Source organism: Piliocolobus tephrosceles, chromosome 7, assembly GCF_002776525.5.
Source record: "Piliocolobus tephrosceles isolate RC106 chromosome 7, ASM277652v3, whole genome shotgun sequence".
NCBI lineage: Eukaryota > Metazoa > Chordata > Mammalia > Primates > Cercopithecidae > Piliocolobus > Piliocolobus tephrosceles.
Window position 1 is genome coordinate 115,818,007 of NC_045440.1, and position 17,197 is coordinate 115,835,203.

Here is a 17,197-nt window from a genome sequence, read left to right on the forward strand (position 1 = left end):
TGTAGAAGAAGAATTTGGCCAGAAGAACTGGCAGACAATGCTATGAGATTTGTTAAGAGACTCAAATAAATGATTGAGTACTCATTATGACAGAAGACACATGAAAGCCAACTAAAGATTTTTTTTTTTTTTTTCTTTTTTTGAGACAGAGTCTCGCTCTGTCTCCCAGGCTGGAGCGCAGTGGTGCCATCTCCGCTTACTGCAAGCTCCGCCTCCCGGGTTCACGCCATTCTCCTGCCTCAGCCTCCAGAGTAGCTGGGACTACAGGCGCCCACCACCACGCCCGGCTAATTTTTTGGTATTTTTAGTAGAGACGGGGTTTCACTATGTTAGCCAGGATGGTCTTGTTCTCCAGACCTCGTGATCGGCCCGCCTCGGCCTCCTAAAGTGCTGGGATTACAGGGGTGAGCCACTGCACCCGGCCCAACTAAACATTTTAAAAGAGGTAATTATTGTCTCACTGTTCAGAGTAACTTTGCATTAGATATAGTTGTCCATCATGGCAATGGAATACCTTTATGAGGTAATGAATTTCTAATCATTAAAACTAGGCATCTATCATTATAACTGTTCAAATTCCATTTTACTTCAGATTACATAAAATGATGATAATCATCAGTAAATTGATACAATAATGTAACCAACATATTTTCCCCCATGGTTAATTACATATTTCCCTTTTCCTGATAACTATCACTGTTAATTTTGAATATAGCCCCACTGAAATTCTCCAACAGATCCTGCTAATATAAACAAACAAACAAATGAATCTACTCTTTGCCACAAAGAGTGGGAAATTCTCATGTAATATTAATTTAACAAATTAATTTGTTTGTTGAGGTAATTCCCAAAGAATGTGCAATTATTCTATATTATTGTAATTTTTCAGCATTCCAAATGTTTCTTCTTCTCCCCTCTTTTCAACAATGATAATCCCACTTTATCTCATATATGATTTATTGAATATTCATATAATTCTTTATTCACACACATATTTGGCCCAACAGAGAAAAATATTAAACATTGCTTTAAACCTAGTGCAGTAGCCAGGTAGCTCTTAGGTAAATTTAATGAAGATTCAAATATAAGTCATATATTATATGTGTGTGTGTGTGTGTGTGTGTGTGTGTGTGTATGTGTTATGAGTTTCTATAACTCAGTGATATGTCTAAAACTAGCATCCATATAAGTGGTCAATTAGAAAGAAGTCCTTGATAGCTGTTTTTAGCCTGTTTACAATTAAAACCCAAAATTTTTACACGTTATATGTTTGCTAAACGCTCTGCTAAACTCAAATTTTGTTTTCTAAAGTACAGTCAAGAAACAAAGTCCTTCCTCAGTGGAAGATTTTAGTGTTATTCATATGTGTCCAGTTTTGAATAGTGTTTGCCTAGGATAAGTGATATATAACATAGTTTTTCTGCAGACATCTTAATAGTTCCTTATGCCTGCTAACTCTAAAATAGTCAAAACTCCACTTGTGCAAGTATTCATTGATTCGTTTTAAAAATATGTACTGAGAATATACTGCCAGGCACTGTGCAGTATATACTGCCAGGCACTGTGCAGTATATACTTCCAAGAACTGTACTAGCTGACAGAATGGACTTGGCACTGTCCTCATGCGCTTACAGATAATTAGTAGTAACATTAAAATGTGATGGGTGTTATGATAAATAAATTCCAGGGAACTGTGAGAACATACAGCAGAACTTAACCTTGTCTCAAGTTCATGGAAGGTCTTCCACAGAAAATGTATTTAAGTTGAGACAGAAATGTCAAGTAAGAATAAGCAAAATAAAAGGAGATCATAGAGAGTTAGCAGAAAGAACAACACGCACAAAGGGTCCAGAGGCAAAAGAAAGCTAGGTTTTTATAAGGAGCTGAAATAGTGCAGATAGAAAGTTACAAAATAAGGACAGAGCACAATGGCATAATCAATAGTGTCGAAGGAGTTAAGGAGATTGGAGACAACTGAGGTATTATATATAAGAAAATGATAGTATTAGATTTTTACTTTCAGATGGTTACTCTACTAGATGCACAGGAGATAGACTGGAGGAGAATAAGAACCCAGGACAAGGATGACGCTACCTGATCTTGGGTAGTGAAAGTGTGGATGGAGGGAAATAGACTTGTTTAAGAGATTTATGAAAGACAGACCTGACAAATTTCATTGTACTGAGTTAAGAGTCAGAGAAGAATTAACATTTCTGGCTTGTGTAACTTAATGGATGAAGAAAGTTGTTCTGAGAAGGAGAACACTGAGAAAGTTCCATAGTTTTGAGAAGATTCTATGAAGTCAGTTTTAGACAGGTTGAATTTGACAAGCCATCAAGAAGTTTAGCTGAAAATGTCCAGTAGGCAGTTGGATATATGTTCTGCAGCTTAGGTGAGAGGTCTGGGTTAGATATTTAGGTCTGGATGTCATCATTTATTCAGCCCCTCATTCAAAAATATGTTTTCTGATTTTCCATTATGGTTTAGGTCCGGACATTTCTAGCACATGAAAGTAGCTGAAGCCATGGAATTAGACAAGGTCCCAGAGAGAATAAAGTGAAATGAACAAAGGCCACAGAATCTCATAAACACTAATATTTGAACAATAGATTGAGTTGGAAGAGGAGACCAGGTAGGAGATACAGAAGTAGGAGCTACAGATGTAGAAGAGAAAACAAAACAAAATCCAAGAAAATATTGGTCTCCTAGGATCTAAGGAGACAAAAATAGTCTATTAGGAATCAGGGGAGGAAAAACAAGATAGAGAGCTGCTGACAGAGCAAGAAAGATGAACCACACAATGGATTTAATCACATTTAGATCTTCACTATGAGATTGGCTCTATTAAGAGTATTGGGTGTGGCCGGGCGCGGTGGCTCAAGCCTGTAATCCCAGCACTTTGGGAGGCCGAAACGGGCGGATCACGAGGTCAGGAGGTCGAGACCATCCTGGCTAACACGGTGAAACCCCGTCTCTACTAGAAATACAAAAACTAGCTGGGCGAGGTGGCGGGCGCCTGTAGTCTCAGCTACTCGGGAGGCTGAGGCAGGAGAATGGCGTAAACCCGGGAGGCGGGGCTTGCAGTGAGCTGAGATCCGGCCACTGCACTCCAGTCCGGGCGACAGAGCAAGACTCCGCCTCAAAAAAAAAAAAAAAAAAAAAAAAAAGAGTATTGGGTGCTGAAGCCACATTGCAGTGGATCAAAAAGAGAAGATGAAAACTAAATAAAAAATGCCAGGGTTTTCATAATTTTAAGATAAGATAGAAATAAGTAAGCTAATGTTAATATATAGATGCTCAGGAATAACCTTCAGAAGATTACAACTAGATGATGTGGTAAAATTTCTATGAAGGTTCTAAAGATATCATATCATTTCAGATCCTCTACATAAGCTGGAACATGGGCAATCCCAAAATCCTTACTATTCTACTATAATAAGATAGGGTTGATTCGTTATCTTCAAATTTTACAAATTGTCTGTAAACTAGCCAGAGTGTAAGTATGCATCTATAATCTTTGGATGCCCTTAAAACTCTGAAAATGTACATGCTTTAGGTTTTGTCATTGATTTGCTGGCATATTTTACTCCCAACACCTGTCAAGTAATTTTTAAAACGTCTGAACAATTATAAATCCATGAAGCTGATTGTTTTTTACTAAAAAATATGCTTCAATGTAATTTCATTATAAATGCATTGTGTCTTGGCTAATTTTTCCACAACTCACATATGTCTCAAGTTTCTAAATAAAAACTCTACAAATCAATTAGAGAAGTAATAAAGTTATATCTGTGAAGGCTAGATAATGTAATATTTATGAAGCATAATTGCCTTTCACAGAATATATATACTGATTCTGCAGTAAAATATTACCAATTCATCCAGAAAAAGATATATCTTTATGTAAAACAGAATAACTGACCAAATAGCAGCCCCCAAAATAGGCATAATTCAACTAACAGGACAGTTACTGTTGATTACCTGTTTTTAAAGAGCATCCTCCTTCCTTGCTAACAGAGACCTGGTTTAGTTCAATTAAGTGAGAGATGTGTGCATCATAGGAGGCTGCACTTATTGCTTACTCCTGATACGTAACACTGTTTTATTTGAGCCAAATCATAGTAAATCTTTGGTTGTTGCCCATTGTATAGGTCAGGAATGGATATGATTATAATCTTGGTCAATAAAACAGGAGGGAAAGTCTGCTGGCAGGTTTCCTGAAAAGTTTTCTTAACCACTGAAATGGTACATAACATAGGACCATTCTGTTTTAGCTGCTGGCCATTGCCAAGTAGGGCTGTTACACCTAGAGCTTTTGGCAGCCACCTCAAGACCTCAGGAGAAGGTGTCTAAGAACTAAAACCAACAGGCTGAGCATGGCAGAACAGAGCGATGGAAATAACCTGGGTGAGGAAAGACACAACTGAACCCCTGAAATAATGTTTAAATCTACTTACCTCAAGATTCCGTGTTATATGGGGGCAATACATATTTTTGTATTGCTTATGCCATCTTGAATTGGCTTTCTGTTAATTCTATGTGAAAAACATTAATAACAAATATCTTTCTATTCATTTCAACCATGTCTGTCAAAACGACTTGCTAAACTTTTAGAAATAATGTTCATTCTGTCATCTCTGAAAAGATTAACTACAAACATATAATGAAAAGAAGAAAAACTTAAATATTCTTACTTGAATGCCAGCTCCCTCTGGCACTGTGATCTTCCACACACAATTCAGATTGTTGTCATAAGGCTCAGGGTATCCAGGTGACAAAATAGTCCCTTTGCGCTTAGTTAAAAATCCACCACAGGGCACTAAAAATAAAGCAGTCCAAGAGAGGGAGTTAATTCTAATGCAAAGGATTAAAAAAGAGTAAAGATCAGAGATAACATCTTAGACAGATACTAGACTTGCAAATCAAATCATACTGTTTTTCAAAACTCATAAAAGCAATGAAAATTAAGTTTTTGTATACCATGAAAATGTTAAAAAATAATTAGACAGCATTAATGGATGACCTTTGAATGGCATTTCTAAAAATCATACAATTAACTCAATAACAGCATATTATTTGCATTATATTACTAAAACATGCATTGACTAAATTTGCCTTAAAAATAGTTCATTTCCAGATAAATATTGTCTTGAATTTTTAAAAAAATTATTTGGTACTTTCTCCTTCCTGCATTCTTTGAGGAGTAACAGCATCCATTGAAAAGTAATGAGGATGATGATAACAATTATGATCATAACATTTATATAGAGCCTACTATATGCTAGGCACCCTTCTAAGTACTTTACATATTTTAACTCATTTAAGCCTTCCAACAACTAATGAGATATAAATAAGTATTCTCCACATTCAACAGCTGAGACAATCAAATGGAGTCATTAAGAGATTGTCTTGCCCAAGATCACATATTAAGAGATGAAGCTGGCCAGGTGCAGTGGCTCACACCTGTAATCCTACCACTTTGGGAGGCTGAGGTGGGAGGCTCACAAGTTCAGGAGTTCAAGACCAGCCTGGCCAATAGAGTGAAACCCCATCTCTACTAAAAATACAAAAAATTAGCCAGACTTGGTGGTGGGCGCCTGTAGTCCCAGCTACTCGGGAGGCTGAAGCAGGAGAATCACTTGAACCCAGGAGGCAGAGGTTGCAGTGAGCTGAGATTGCACCACTGCACTCCAGTCTGGGAGACAAAGACTCCATCTCAAAAAAAAAAAAAAAAAAAAAAAAGATGAAGCTGAGATTTGAATCCTGGCAGTTGGAGCCAGAGTCCATGTCCTTAGGTGGAACTGAAGATACTTGAAGTGGTCCCAGTTCAGTTATTGCCATTCTAACTACTACAAGAAAGAATATGTATGCAGACTTACTCAGAAGTCAATAAAGCCTTCAATCATTTTTAGAAGGTACTAGGCCAAAAGCAAAATTCTCATGCCATTAATAGAATCACCTTGATTTTGGTCATGACCTAACTCATAACTCTTAAATTCTGTGTGACTTTGACCTGTTCTTTAAACTCTATGAAACACAGATATCTTACCTGTGGAATGGTAATGCTATTGTTTCTAAAAGGCTTTTGTGAAAAATACAAAGAAACTAGAATGTACATAAGAAACTAGAACACTGCTTGAAACACAGTTAGAACTCAATAAATCATATTTCCTTTTGCTACAACTATTACTTTAGGTTCCAATGGTACTGTGCTCCAGGGAAATTTGTCCTAATATGGTTATAAATGATGAGATATAAGGAACATATCTTTTGTAATAATTTCTTTAAGTGAATTACAGATTTGTGTCACTTCCAAAGACAAATGCAAACACCAGAGCAGAAAGAAAGAAAGAAAGAAAGAAAGAAAGAAAGAAAGAAAGAAAGAAAGAAAGAAAGAAAGAAAGAAAGAAAGAAAGAAAGGAAGGAAGGAAGGAAGAAAGAAAGAAAAACTGTTGCAAACTTTTTAAAATAGTGTGACAATATATTTTTAAAGAAACTCAAGAAAGAAAGAAAAACTGTTGCAAACTTTTTAAAATAGTGTGACAATATATTTTTAAAGAAACTCACGGCCGGGCGCGGTGGCTCAAGTCTGTAATCCCAGCACTTTGGGAGGCCGAGACGGGTGGATCACGAGGTCAGGAGATCAAGACCATCCTGGCCTACATGGTGAAACCCCGTCTCTACTAAAAAATACAAAAAACTAGCCGGGCGAGATGGCGGGCCCCTGTAGTCCCAGCTACTCAGGAGGCTGAGGCAGGAGAATGGTGTGCACCCGGGAGGCGGAGTTTGCAGTGAGCTGAGATCCGGCCACTGCACTCCAACCTGGGCGACAGAGAGAGACTCCGTCTCAAAAAAAAAAAAAAAAAAAAAAAAGAAGCCCACTTAGTTGTGTTTTCTTACAAATCTCTGTTAATGGGTTATATACAAATTATGTTTAAATTAGTCAAAATTAATTTAGCCCATTTAAATAGAAAACCAGCAGTTTTGCATGATTTGAGAATGGCATGCAATAGACAGAAGAAGAAATTTAAAATATTCACCCAAAAAATAGAACCAAAAAAAGTAATTGATGAAGTGTTGATCCTGCCAATTAAAAAAAAAAAAAATACTTTATAGATGCTCTTCCTCTCCATCCCCACCATCCCCACTGCCACAACCTTTCCTCATATATATATATATATATATTTTTTTTTTTTTTTCTGAGTTGCAATATTAATCACATAAACGGCCTCCCTATGGCTGGTATGTTTTCCATGCACTATATTTTTGAAATTACTGTCAAAATTATCTTTCTAAATTAAAATACGACATGTTGCTTCTCTGGTGAAAATCCTTAAAAAATTTCCCCATTGTCTGAATTCACAACTCACGGATAGTTTCTTTTTCCTTTTAACTTTTTTTTTTTTTTTTTTTTTTTTTTGAGACAAGCTCTGGCTTTGTCGCCTAGGCTGGAGTGCAGTGGTGTGATTATAGCTCACTGCAGCCTCAAATTCCTAGGCTCAAGCAATCCTCCCACCTCAGCCTACAGAAGAGCTAGTACTACAGGTGTATAACATCATACCCAGTAATTTGTGCATAGATATTCAGCTAATTTTTATGTAGCTAATTTGTAGAGACAGGGTCTATGTTGCTCAGGCTGGTCTTGATTTGCTGGCCTCAAACAATGCTGCCTCAGCCTCCCAAAGTGCTAGGATTATAGTCACGAGTCACTATGCTGGGCCTGCAGGTAAACATAGTTAATTGTATTCGTCTCTGACTTCATCTCCAGGCTTATACGTAACTATAATTTCCCAACTCCTCATCATCCTAATCCCCCATCCCAGTCCAGCCTTCTAAACTAATATGCTCCCTTATTGCTGTCACTTGATCTGTCCTCTCACCTAGCTAACACCTACCCATCTATGGACTTTCAGTGTGAATGTTACTTCTTCAACCCTTTGGAATTTTCCTGTGCTAAGTGTCCTATAGTTTCCCATAGCACCAAATGTTTTCCTGTACAATTTTATCATACTATGCTTCCATATTATTTTTATGTTAGTCTCTTGCAATAGACTCAAGTCTGAGCAAACAAGGTCACCTTTTTGCCTGGAAGTCTGTTTGTCAAGATTCTAACTCTTCTCCTTCTTTGCATTATAAATTTTCTTCCCTGTTGCTACAGTGACAAGTTATCTCCTCTTCCTCCATCGTCTCTTTCATGCATTGCATCAGGCTTTTGTCCTCACTGCCCTAGTGAAATGACCGTGTCAAAGTCACCAGAATATTAATGTTGTAATATGATCAATCCTTAACTTGTATTTTACTTAATCTATGAAAAATTAGTTCTCACTCTTGATCACTCCATCTGTTTTGAGCCTTTGTTTGCTTGACCATCAGAACACCACACTCTCCTGGTTTTCTTCTGTATTATTGGCTGCAGATTTTTTTTTTTTTTTGTAACTCATTCTCCTCTTTGTAACTTTGTCCCAGGCCATATTCTGTCTTCTAATCACCGTCCCCCCTCAGTGATAACATACACTTCCATGTCTTCTATATGCTCTGACTACCAGATGTTTATCTCTAGCTGTGATTTCTGTGAGTTTTGCAATCATATGTCTAATAAGTATCTCAAAATGGATATGTCCAAAATAATAACTTTGAAATTCTTCCTCATCCACACTCTCTTTCATCTCAGGGAATGTCACCGCCATTCACTCAGTTCTTAGGCATAAACCTAACATTCATCTTGATTTATCTTTCTTGCATTCAAGTTTACATTTACATCTATTCTCAATCTATCAGTAACAGCTCCACCTTAAAAATATATCTGAAAGCTTACTAATTCGTATCACTGTGACCATTATCTTCCTATCCAAATCACATTACTTTTCCCCTCCATTACCTTGATAGGCTTCTAATCAGTCATACTGGTTCTACTCCACATCTCCCTACACTAACTACAGTGATTTCTTAGAAACTGATTAAGATCACATCACTCCACAGCTCAATATACTCCCATACTAGTTAGAAAAATTTCAAACTCACCATGGTCTTCAAGGATGCATGTGACTTGGCCCTCTGCTCTGCCTCTCTAAACTCATCACCTATCACTCTTTGCTACCATTTACTGTGTTCCAGACACTGTGGCTTGAACATGTCAAGAACTCTCTCCCCTCAACAGTTCATACACTTGCTCACCAACAAGAAAGACTTTTATTCATCCCTCCCTTTGTTCATTTTATTCAGGTTTAAAATGGCAGCATGCTCTGGATGTCTGGTAACTCCAGCTCCTGTTTTATTTTTTTCTACAGCATTACCACTCCCCAAAAGAAAAGAATGTATTTCTTGATGACGTTTATCCTCCTCCACTAACATGTGAAATGTAAATGCAAAATGTAAGGACAAAGATCTTATATTCTTATTCAAAACTATGTCACCAGTGCTTAGAATAGTGTTGGCATGCAGTAAGCACTCAATAAATTCTTGATGAATAAATCACTGAAAAACTTATTATGTATCTGTATATATCTTGTGCTTTCAAATTACCTCTTTATCATTCCTGCATCATTCCTATCTCCCAGTATTTTCCTAAACAAACCATATTTGTCTAATTCTACGTCAATCATCTTTATTTATTTACTAACAAAATATGCTATAGAAAAATTAGCAGATATACAATACCATATACAGAATGTTTTACATTTGACTGTCATATATATTACTTAATCTAACATTTGCATCCTGTTTTTAAAAGATATATGATAAATTTCTGTTCTGATCAGTATTCAATATAATATGTGAATTAAGAAAACAGGCCTTCAAATCAAGCAGACTAGGTTCAAATCAAATTCTGCTTTTTTATCTAAGCCAAGAGGTTTTAATATCTGTAAAATAGAGATAATTGTATCTACCTTCCAAAGTTGATGTCAATATTAAATGAGATAATGCTTAATAGTGCTTCATTCAAATGCTAAAAATTGCTATTTATTATTGTATTTAATAACTTTTTCATGGATGAATGGGTAGATGAATAAATGGATAAATGAATAAGATGGAGATTTTGTATATATTTCTTCATGAATTTTTTCCCATTCTAAGAAAAGATGAAGTAGACAGGTGTTGCCATGGAGACTTTCAAGTAAAAGTAGTTCTTTCTGAGTCTCTAAAGAACTTAAAAAAACAGAACCAGATAAGCTGATCAGATAAGCAGCTAATTAAAGACTCTTTGCCTAAGGCGAGTAGGTGGCGGCTTCTGGGGCTTTTCAAAAAAGACCTCCCACTAACAGAAGTACTTATGCCTAAGGCCATATATTGTCAAAGCTATTAGTGGCTGCAGGGGATTATTTGAATCACAGCCTCTAAAATGGAGGAGAGCCTGGGGGTTTAGGAGACTGAAGAGTTTAAGAAATGTGAAGTGTAAAAAGGTCAAATTTGGAATATAAAAACTCAGTCTTCAGCATAAGTTTTATTTTTCATTTTTACGTTGGTCTCAGCTCTAATTATTTTAAGTAAAATTTTATTGTATTGTATTGTAATTAAGAAAGGCTTGGAACTACATGCTTTGTACAAGATTATTAAATATTGTTTACAAACCAGTTGTTAAAGTTTGTGAATCTTCTAATTTAGTATTTTAACTATAAGCAAAACTCACATATCATGGCTAATGGGGCTGCTTTCCAATCAACTGTTTGGTTTTAGTATGTCAGTGTGTGCAAAATTACTGAACATTTTCTTGTGCTTTACAGTGACAGAAAAAGAAAAGACAGTGCTGATAGTAAAAATAAGAACTGTGAAACAGAAAGGACACAATTGAGAGGGAAATCATTAGGAATGTAGAAAGCAGTATTGTTTTGGTTTCAATTGGATGCTCACTTGGCTTAAGCTGTTAACTGAGCATTCATTGAACTGTGAAGATAGAGAAAAACAATCATCATGTATAAAATCCTGTAAATAGGCTGTCAAAGATTATATCTAAACTGTAAAGTGTAAATAGAGAATTTGCTCTCTCTCAGAATAAAGCTCCCCATATAATATGTAAATCTATTGTTTGCGTTTTACCAACATATGTATCTTTCTGCAGATGTCAGAAGAGTTTGAAACCTCAGACTTGTAAAGGTCTAAGCCAGGAAAGTATGTAAGAGTATCACCATGTGGTGGATACTGAAATGGAAAAAATATGGACCTTGGACTTGGGAAGTTGGTGAGGGTTGTCAGACCCTCTACAGATATTCAGGAAATTGATACAGTAATTTACTAAAATCCATTCACTGAACAAAAGTTTACTGAACACCTGTTGTGTGCCAAGTCCTCTTTCGATTGAGCCCAAAACCAATATAGTGACAATGGAAAGGGGGACAATTAAGACAGATTAAGAAATGTTTTACAACCAAAAATTATACATAATACATTTTGATGGCTGCAGTAAAGGTAATGATATAAAGAGTAAACAGTTGATGGGTGGCAGAAAATTATTTTAGAAAGGATGGCCAAGAAAGATAGGAGATGTCAATGAAATGATGTAGTGGGACAAAAAGATATCTGTTCCAATCAGAGGAAATGAGAAATTCAAAGACCTTGGGGCAGATGTTTCGTGCAGTTAACAGATGTTGAAAAGGAGCAAAAATTAAAGAGAACATTTTGATATCAACGTAAGGTAGCTCTGTACTTGACTCTCATATTTGAATATTTAAGACACTGAGCTTTTTCTATCTTAAAAATATTTTAAGACATGACCATTTTTATTCAGAACATTTTGAAGCTAAAAATATTTGTAGTTAAAAATAGAAATGCAAACTGTATTTTCATTTATGTAAAGATTAGTAGTTGGACCAAATGGTAAAACCTAAACTGGTCTGTCTTCTGAATGTCATTTAGAATCATCACCTTTCTCTTTCTTCTCTCACACAGACCCCGTATATCCATCTGTCATATTGTCAACTTTCTGGATTTACACCTGTTCCACAAGGAAGAATATTTTTAAAATGGTATAAGGTAATACGTATTTTTCATGCGATCTTGGCAGAAAATACAAGTCATCTGACACAATTTTCTATCTCTGGATATGTACTTTTAAACTGCTTCATTCTATTCAGGTTGCTATAAACAACAGAAATGTATTTCTCACAGTTCTGGAAGCTGGGAAATCAGCACTGGTAGATTTGATGTCTGTTGAGGGCCCCTTTCCTGGATTATATATCACCGTCTTCTGGCTGTGTCCTCACATGGTAAAACAGGCTAGAGATCTCTCTGGGGTCTTTCATAAGAGCATTAATCCCATTCATGAGAGCTCTGCCCTCATAACTACCTTCCAATCCCTGCCCCCAATACTACCACCTTATGAGTTAGGATTCTAACATATGAATTTGGGGGATTCAAACATTCAGACTACAGCATTCTGCTGCTGGTCCCCAAAATTAATGTCCTTCTCACATACAAAATACATTCATTCCATCCCAATAGCCCCACAAGTTGTAATTTGTTCCAGCATCAATGAAAAGTCTAAAGTCCAAAGTCTCATCTAAATATCATGTCAATCACATATGGGTGACACTTTAAGATAAGATTCATCCTGAGGCAAACTGCCCTCCAGCTGTGAGTCTGTAAAATCAAACAAATTATCTACTTTCCAAATACAATGGTGAGACAGGCACAGGACAGATATTTCCATTCCTAAAAAGAAAACCAGGGCAGAAGAAAGCGGTAACAGATCTTAAGCAGGACCAAAACTTTAAAATTCAAGAAAAATCTTTTGGTTCAATGCTCTGTTCTTCAGTCCCACTGGGCCTATGGTCTCACTTCCTAGACTCACAGGTTGGAGGTCTCCCCCCAGACACATTGCAGGGAAGTTTCCATATTCTGGACCTACTGGTGGTTATAATCGTACTTCTGTGACTTTGCTGGGCATAATATATACCACAGCTCTCACAGATTAGAGTTGCATGCCTGTGATTCTCCCTGACTACCATCACATCAGTTGCTCTACTGTTTCACGATCATATGGGTGGCCCCACCTCTGTAGCTCCACTGGGCATTGTTCCATAAGGTAATGCTAAAGTTGTGGGGCCATCCACATGACCCCTATGGCAGATCTCTGTCTGGGCAGAGAGACTTTCCAGGACACCTTTTGAAATCTACATGCAGACAACCACATCTCCATAACTTTACTGGGTACCGGGCATGGTGAACCAGACCCACAGGAACTATTCCCGTGTAGTCAAGCAGACTGCATGTATCAGAGCCTGGGGCTTAAGGCCCTTCCTTTGAAATCTGACTCCAAGGCCCTTGCATTCTGAGCTTGTGACTGGAGGGGCAGCCTGGATCTCTGAAATGCATTCAGATTCATTCTTCCTTTGTTTTGGACAATAGGTCCTGACTTCTGTTTAGATGGCTGACTAATCTTTGCATTGTATTGATGAATGGCTTCTAGCTTCTATTGAGATGGTCAGTTCATACCAGTCTTCTTATCAACAGTACTTGGCTAAACTTTTTTTTTTTTTTTTTGAGACAGAGTCTCACTGTGTTGCCTGGACTAGAGTGCAGTGGTATGATCTCGGGTCACTGCCACCTCTGCCTCCCAGGTTCAATCACTTCTCCTGCCTCAGCCTCCCAAGTAGCTGGGATTACAGGCATGCACTACCACGCCCGGCTAATTTTGGTATTTTTTAGTAGAGACCAGGTTTTACCACGTTGGCCAGACTGGTCTCAAACTCCTGACTTCAGGTGATTCACTCGCCTTGGCTAAACAAAGTTCTCTTTTGAATAGGTCTTCTAATTTTTCCAATACGAGTAGGTTGAAAGTTTTTAAAATATAGAAGTTTTGATACCCCCTTTTTTGTTGTTTGTTTTTTTAGACAGAGTCTTGCTCTGTCAGCCAGGCTAGAGTTCTGTGGCATGGTCTTGGCTCACTGCAACCTCTGCCTCCTGAGTTCAAGTGATTGTCCTGCTTCAGCCTCCAAAGTAGCTAGGACTACAGGTGTCCACCACCACACCTGATTAATTTTTGTATTTTTAGTAGAGACAGGTTTCCCATTGCCCAGATTGGCCTCGAACTCCTGACCTTGTTATCTGCCCCCCTCAGCTTCCCAAAGTGCTGGGATTACTGGTGTGAGCCACTGTGCCTGGCCCTGATTTCCAATCAATTAACAATTCCATGTTTAAATCATTGGCAGTCAAGAGAAACCAAGCTGAACCATTAACATGTTGCTTAGATATTTTCTTAGCCAAATATCCAATCTCATTGTTTAAAGTTTTACCTTCCAGAAAACTCCATAACATGAACATAATCAGCCACTTTTGTTATAAAATGGCATAATCTTTGCTTCAATATAACAATAATATTCTTTCCTCTATTGTTCAACTACTTGTTCCTCATTTCCATCTAATGATTCATCAGAATTGGCTTTACTATCCACATTTCTACTAATATTCTATTCATAACCCCTTAGGTGTTTTAGTAAAAAGATGGTGCCTTTCTCTAGAGCTTTCCTCCTCTTATTCTGATCCCTCATCAGAATTTCCCCTTACAGTCCTTTCACAACAATGTAGGCTTTTTCTAGCATGCATCTCAAACTCTTCCAGCCTACAGCTGTTACCCAGTTCCAAAGCTGCTGCCACATATTTAGGTTTTTGTTACAGTAGAACCCCACTCCTGGTACCAATTTTCTGCCTTAGTCTTTTCAGGCTAGTATAACAAAAAACTATAGACTAGGTGGTGGCTTATAAACAATAGAAATATATCTTTTATAGTTGTAAAGGCTGCGAAATCAAAGTTTTCTAAAGCACTGGCAGATTCAGTATCTGATGAGGACCCTTCTCCTGGTTCATAGACAGCCATTTTCTTGCTGTGTCCTCACATGGTAGAGGGACATCCCTCTTGGATGTCCAACTAGCAACATCCCTGGTGTTGGTTTTATGAGGACACTAATCCCATTGGTCATCTCCCAATGGCCCCACTTCCCAATACAATCACCTTAGGGGTTAGAATTTCTACACAAAAAAATTGGGAAAATGAATATTTAGACCATAGCAAAAATCCATGCAAACTTAAAGGTAGTCTGTTCTATATCTAATGACTCCTGATGAATGTAGTATCAGGGTTCTCAAAAAGCCCAGGAAACTACAGACTGCTGGACCTCTGACAGAGAGATGGTGTGGGTTCCTGGGTAGCTCATCTTTTGCCCTAAAAGTAGGAAGTAAGTTCTGGCTGAATCTAGGTTGAGAACAGTAAACTAGCATTCGCTACTGAGGTGGAATATCAGTAATAGAATAGATAAAAGCCTAAAGTCTTTCCTAGACTTTAGTTCCTGGTATGAGCTACTGTACTTGCTGAGATAAATCCTTAGTTGGATAGTATCACCTTATTCTTTTTATATAGGTTTTTATATTTGATGGCTAAAATGCTAGAATTAATCAATTGATACATTTGAAATACAAAAACACTTTGTGATAATCATGTAGAATAGGGGCTTTCTTGGGTTTCAGACACAAATGGTTAATGGTTTAAAATTTATAGTCTTGGGCCAGGTGCAGTGGCTGGGATTACAAATCCCAGCACTTTGGGAGACCGAGGCAGATGGATCACCTGAGGTCAGGAGTTCAAGACCAGCCTAGCCAATAAGATGAAACCCTGTCTCCACTAATACAAAAAAATTAGTCAGGCATGGTGGTGCATGCCTGTAATCTTAGCTACTTGGGAGGCTGAGGTGGGAGGATTGTTTGAACTCAGGAGGCAGAGGTTGCAGGAGATCATGCTACTGTACTCACTGTACTCTAGCCTGGGTGACAGTGCAAGACTTGATTTCAAAAAGAATAAAAATAAAAACAAAGTAAAATTTATAGTATCATATTCTCTATTCTATGTTTCACAAATATTCTCTTCAAATGTTCTCTTTCTTCAGTCACTTCTCTTCACTTGCTATTTTGCTATTTTTTTTTTTCCTTTTCTCTCTCTTTTTAATGTGACAGATCATTTCTCCCATCTATATCTTGCCTCTTTCTAACTCTGTCTCATCTGCATGTCTTCATGGATATAAGAAAATATATTTCTTTGGATAACGTGATGTTTAAATTTTTAGGGTAAGAAGAAAAGCAGAGCATAAACATTGGTTAAATATATATTTCTAAGGCCTATTAAAATTGCAGTAATAATTATTTTAACTTTGTTTTTATTTTATTTTAAAAAAATTTGCCAACAATGAAAACAAATCAAAATGTTTATTTCTTTAAGTATACTCCTTAACCTTTTGGCCTGGAATGCATTAACTGGTGGAAATTTCACTGTCCTCCTAAATGGTATATTTTAATAAAGATTTACTATTATTTTCAATACAATCTACACATTTTCCAAAACTTGCTTATACATTTTAAATGCAAATAAAAGTCAAACATGCAAGAAACCCTAAATTAAAGTTGGAAAGGATGACAGTACTTAATGCTTTCAGCCTTTTCCACAATGCAGACATCTTCTGTGGAAGGGACATTTTTCATATAATAACTTTAAATAGCTTTAAAAATAAAATATCAACAAATTAAAATCAATAGTATCAAATACTTGATCAGTACTGCATATTAAGTCCTATATTCTGCATTGAATAGTTTTAGAATTGGAATCTTCTCTCTTGATTTTGTGGTGGATTATTTGACAAAAACAAAAACAACTTAATTTTTTAGTACTTATTAGGTTCTAAGAACTAAGCCAAGGCTTTTAATAATTTAGTCATAATGAACCTATGAAGAAGCTCTCTTATTTTCTTGTTTTATTGATATGGGATTTGAAGATCAGAGATTATGTAAATTTTCCAGGATCTTATTGTAACTCACCTCAATTCAGTCATGCGGACAAAGCCAAGACATTCACCCACAACTCTTGTGCTGATAATTTAGTACAATTCCCAGTTCTGATGATTTCACTCAATTTTACATAATTCTTTACAACCTCTCACATTAATTAGCACATTAACACGATAAATATACAAACAGAACCTTTAAGGATTAATTCACACATTTACATTTCAATTCTTGGCATATGTAGGTTCTTTGAACACTCTAAAGGAATAAAAGGGGTTTTGATGATATTTAAAGATTAATGAACTAGTTTATGAATTTCCATGTCATTATATTACTCTGTTTTTACAGTAGATTATATGAAACTAAGTAAAGAGAACTATTTATCTAAGTTCTTCTATTTTTACAGCATTGATATTTTCTGTCAATACCTACATAA

General features: G+C 36.7%; 1 protein-coding gene across 1 annotated transcript in view; it reads right to left on the reverse strand.

Moving 5' to 3' along the window:
- The window catches only part of CSMD3 (CUB and Sushi multiple domains 3), a 1,271,497-nt gene that overhangs the window by 160,650 nt on the left and 1,093,650 nt on the right, over positions 1–17,197 (reverse strand). Inside the window, exon 35 of the mRNA XM_026454566.1 lies at positions 4,695–4,819. Coding sequence (XP_026310351.1) covers positions 4,695–4,819 — 125 coding nt within the window. The remainder of the gene's footprint in view (positions 1–4,694; positions 4,820–17,197) is intronic.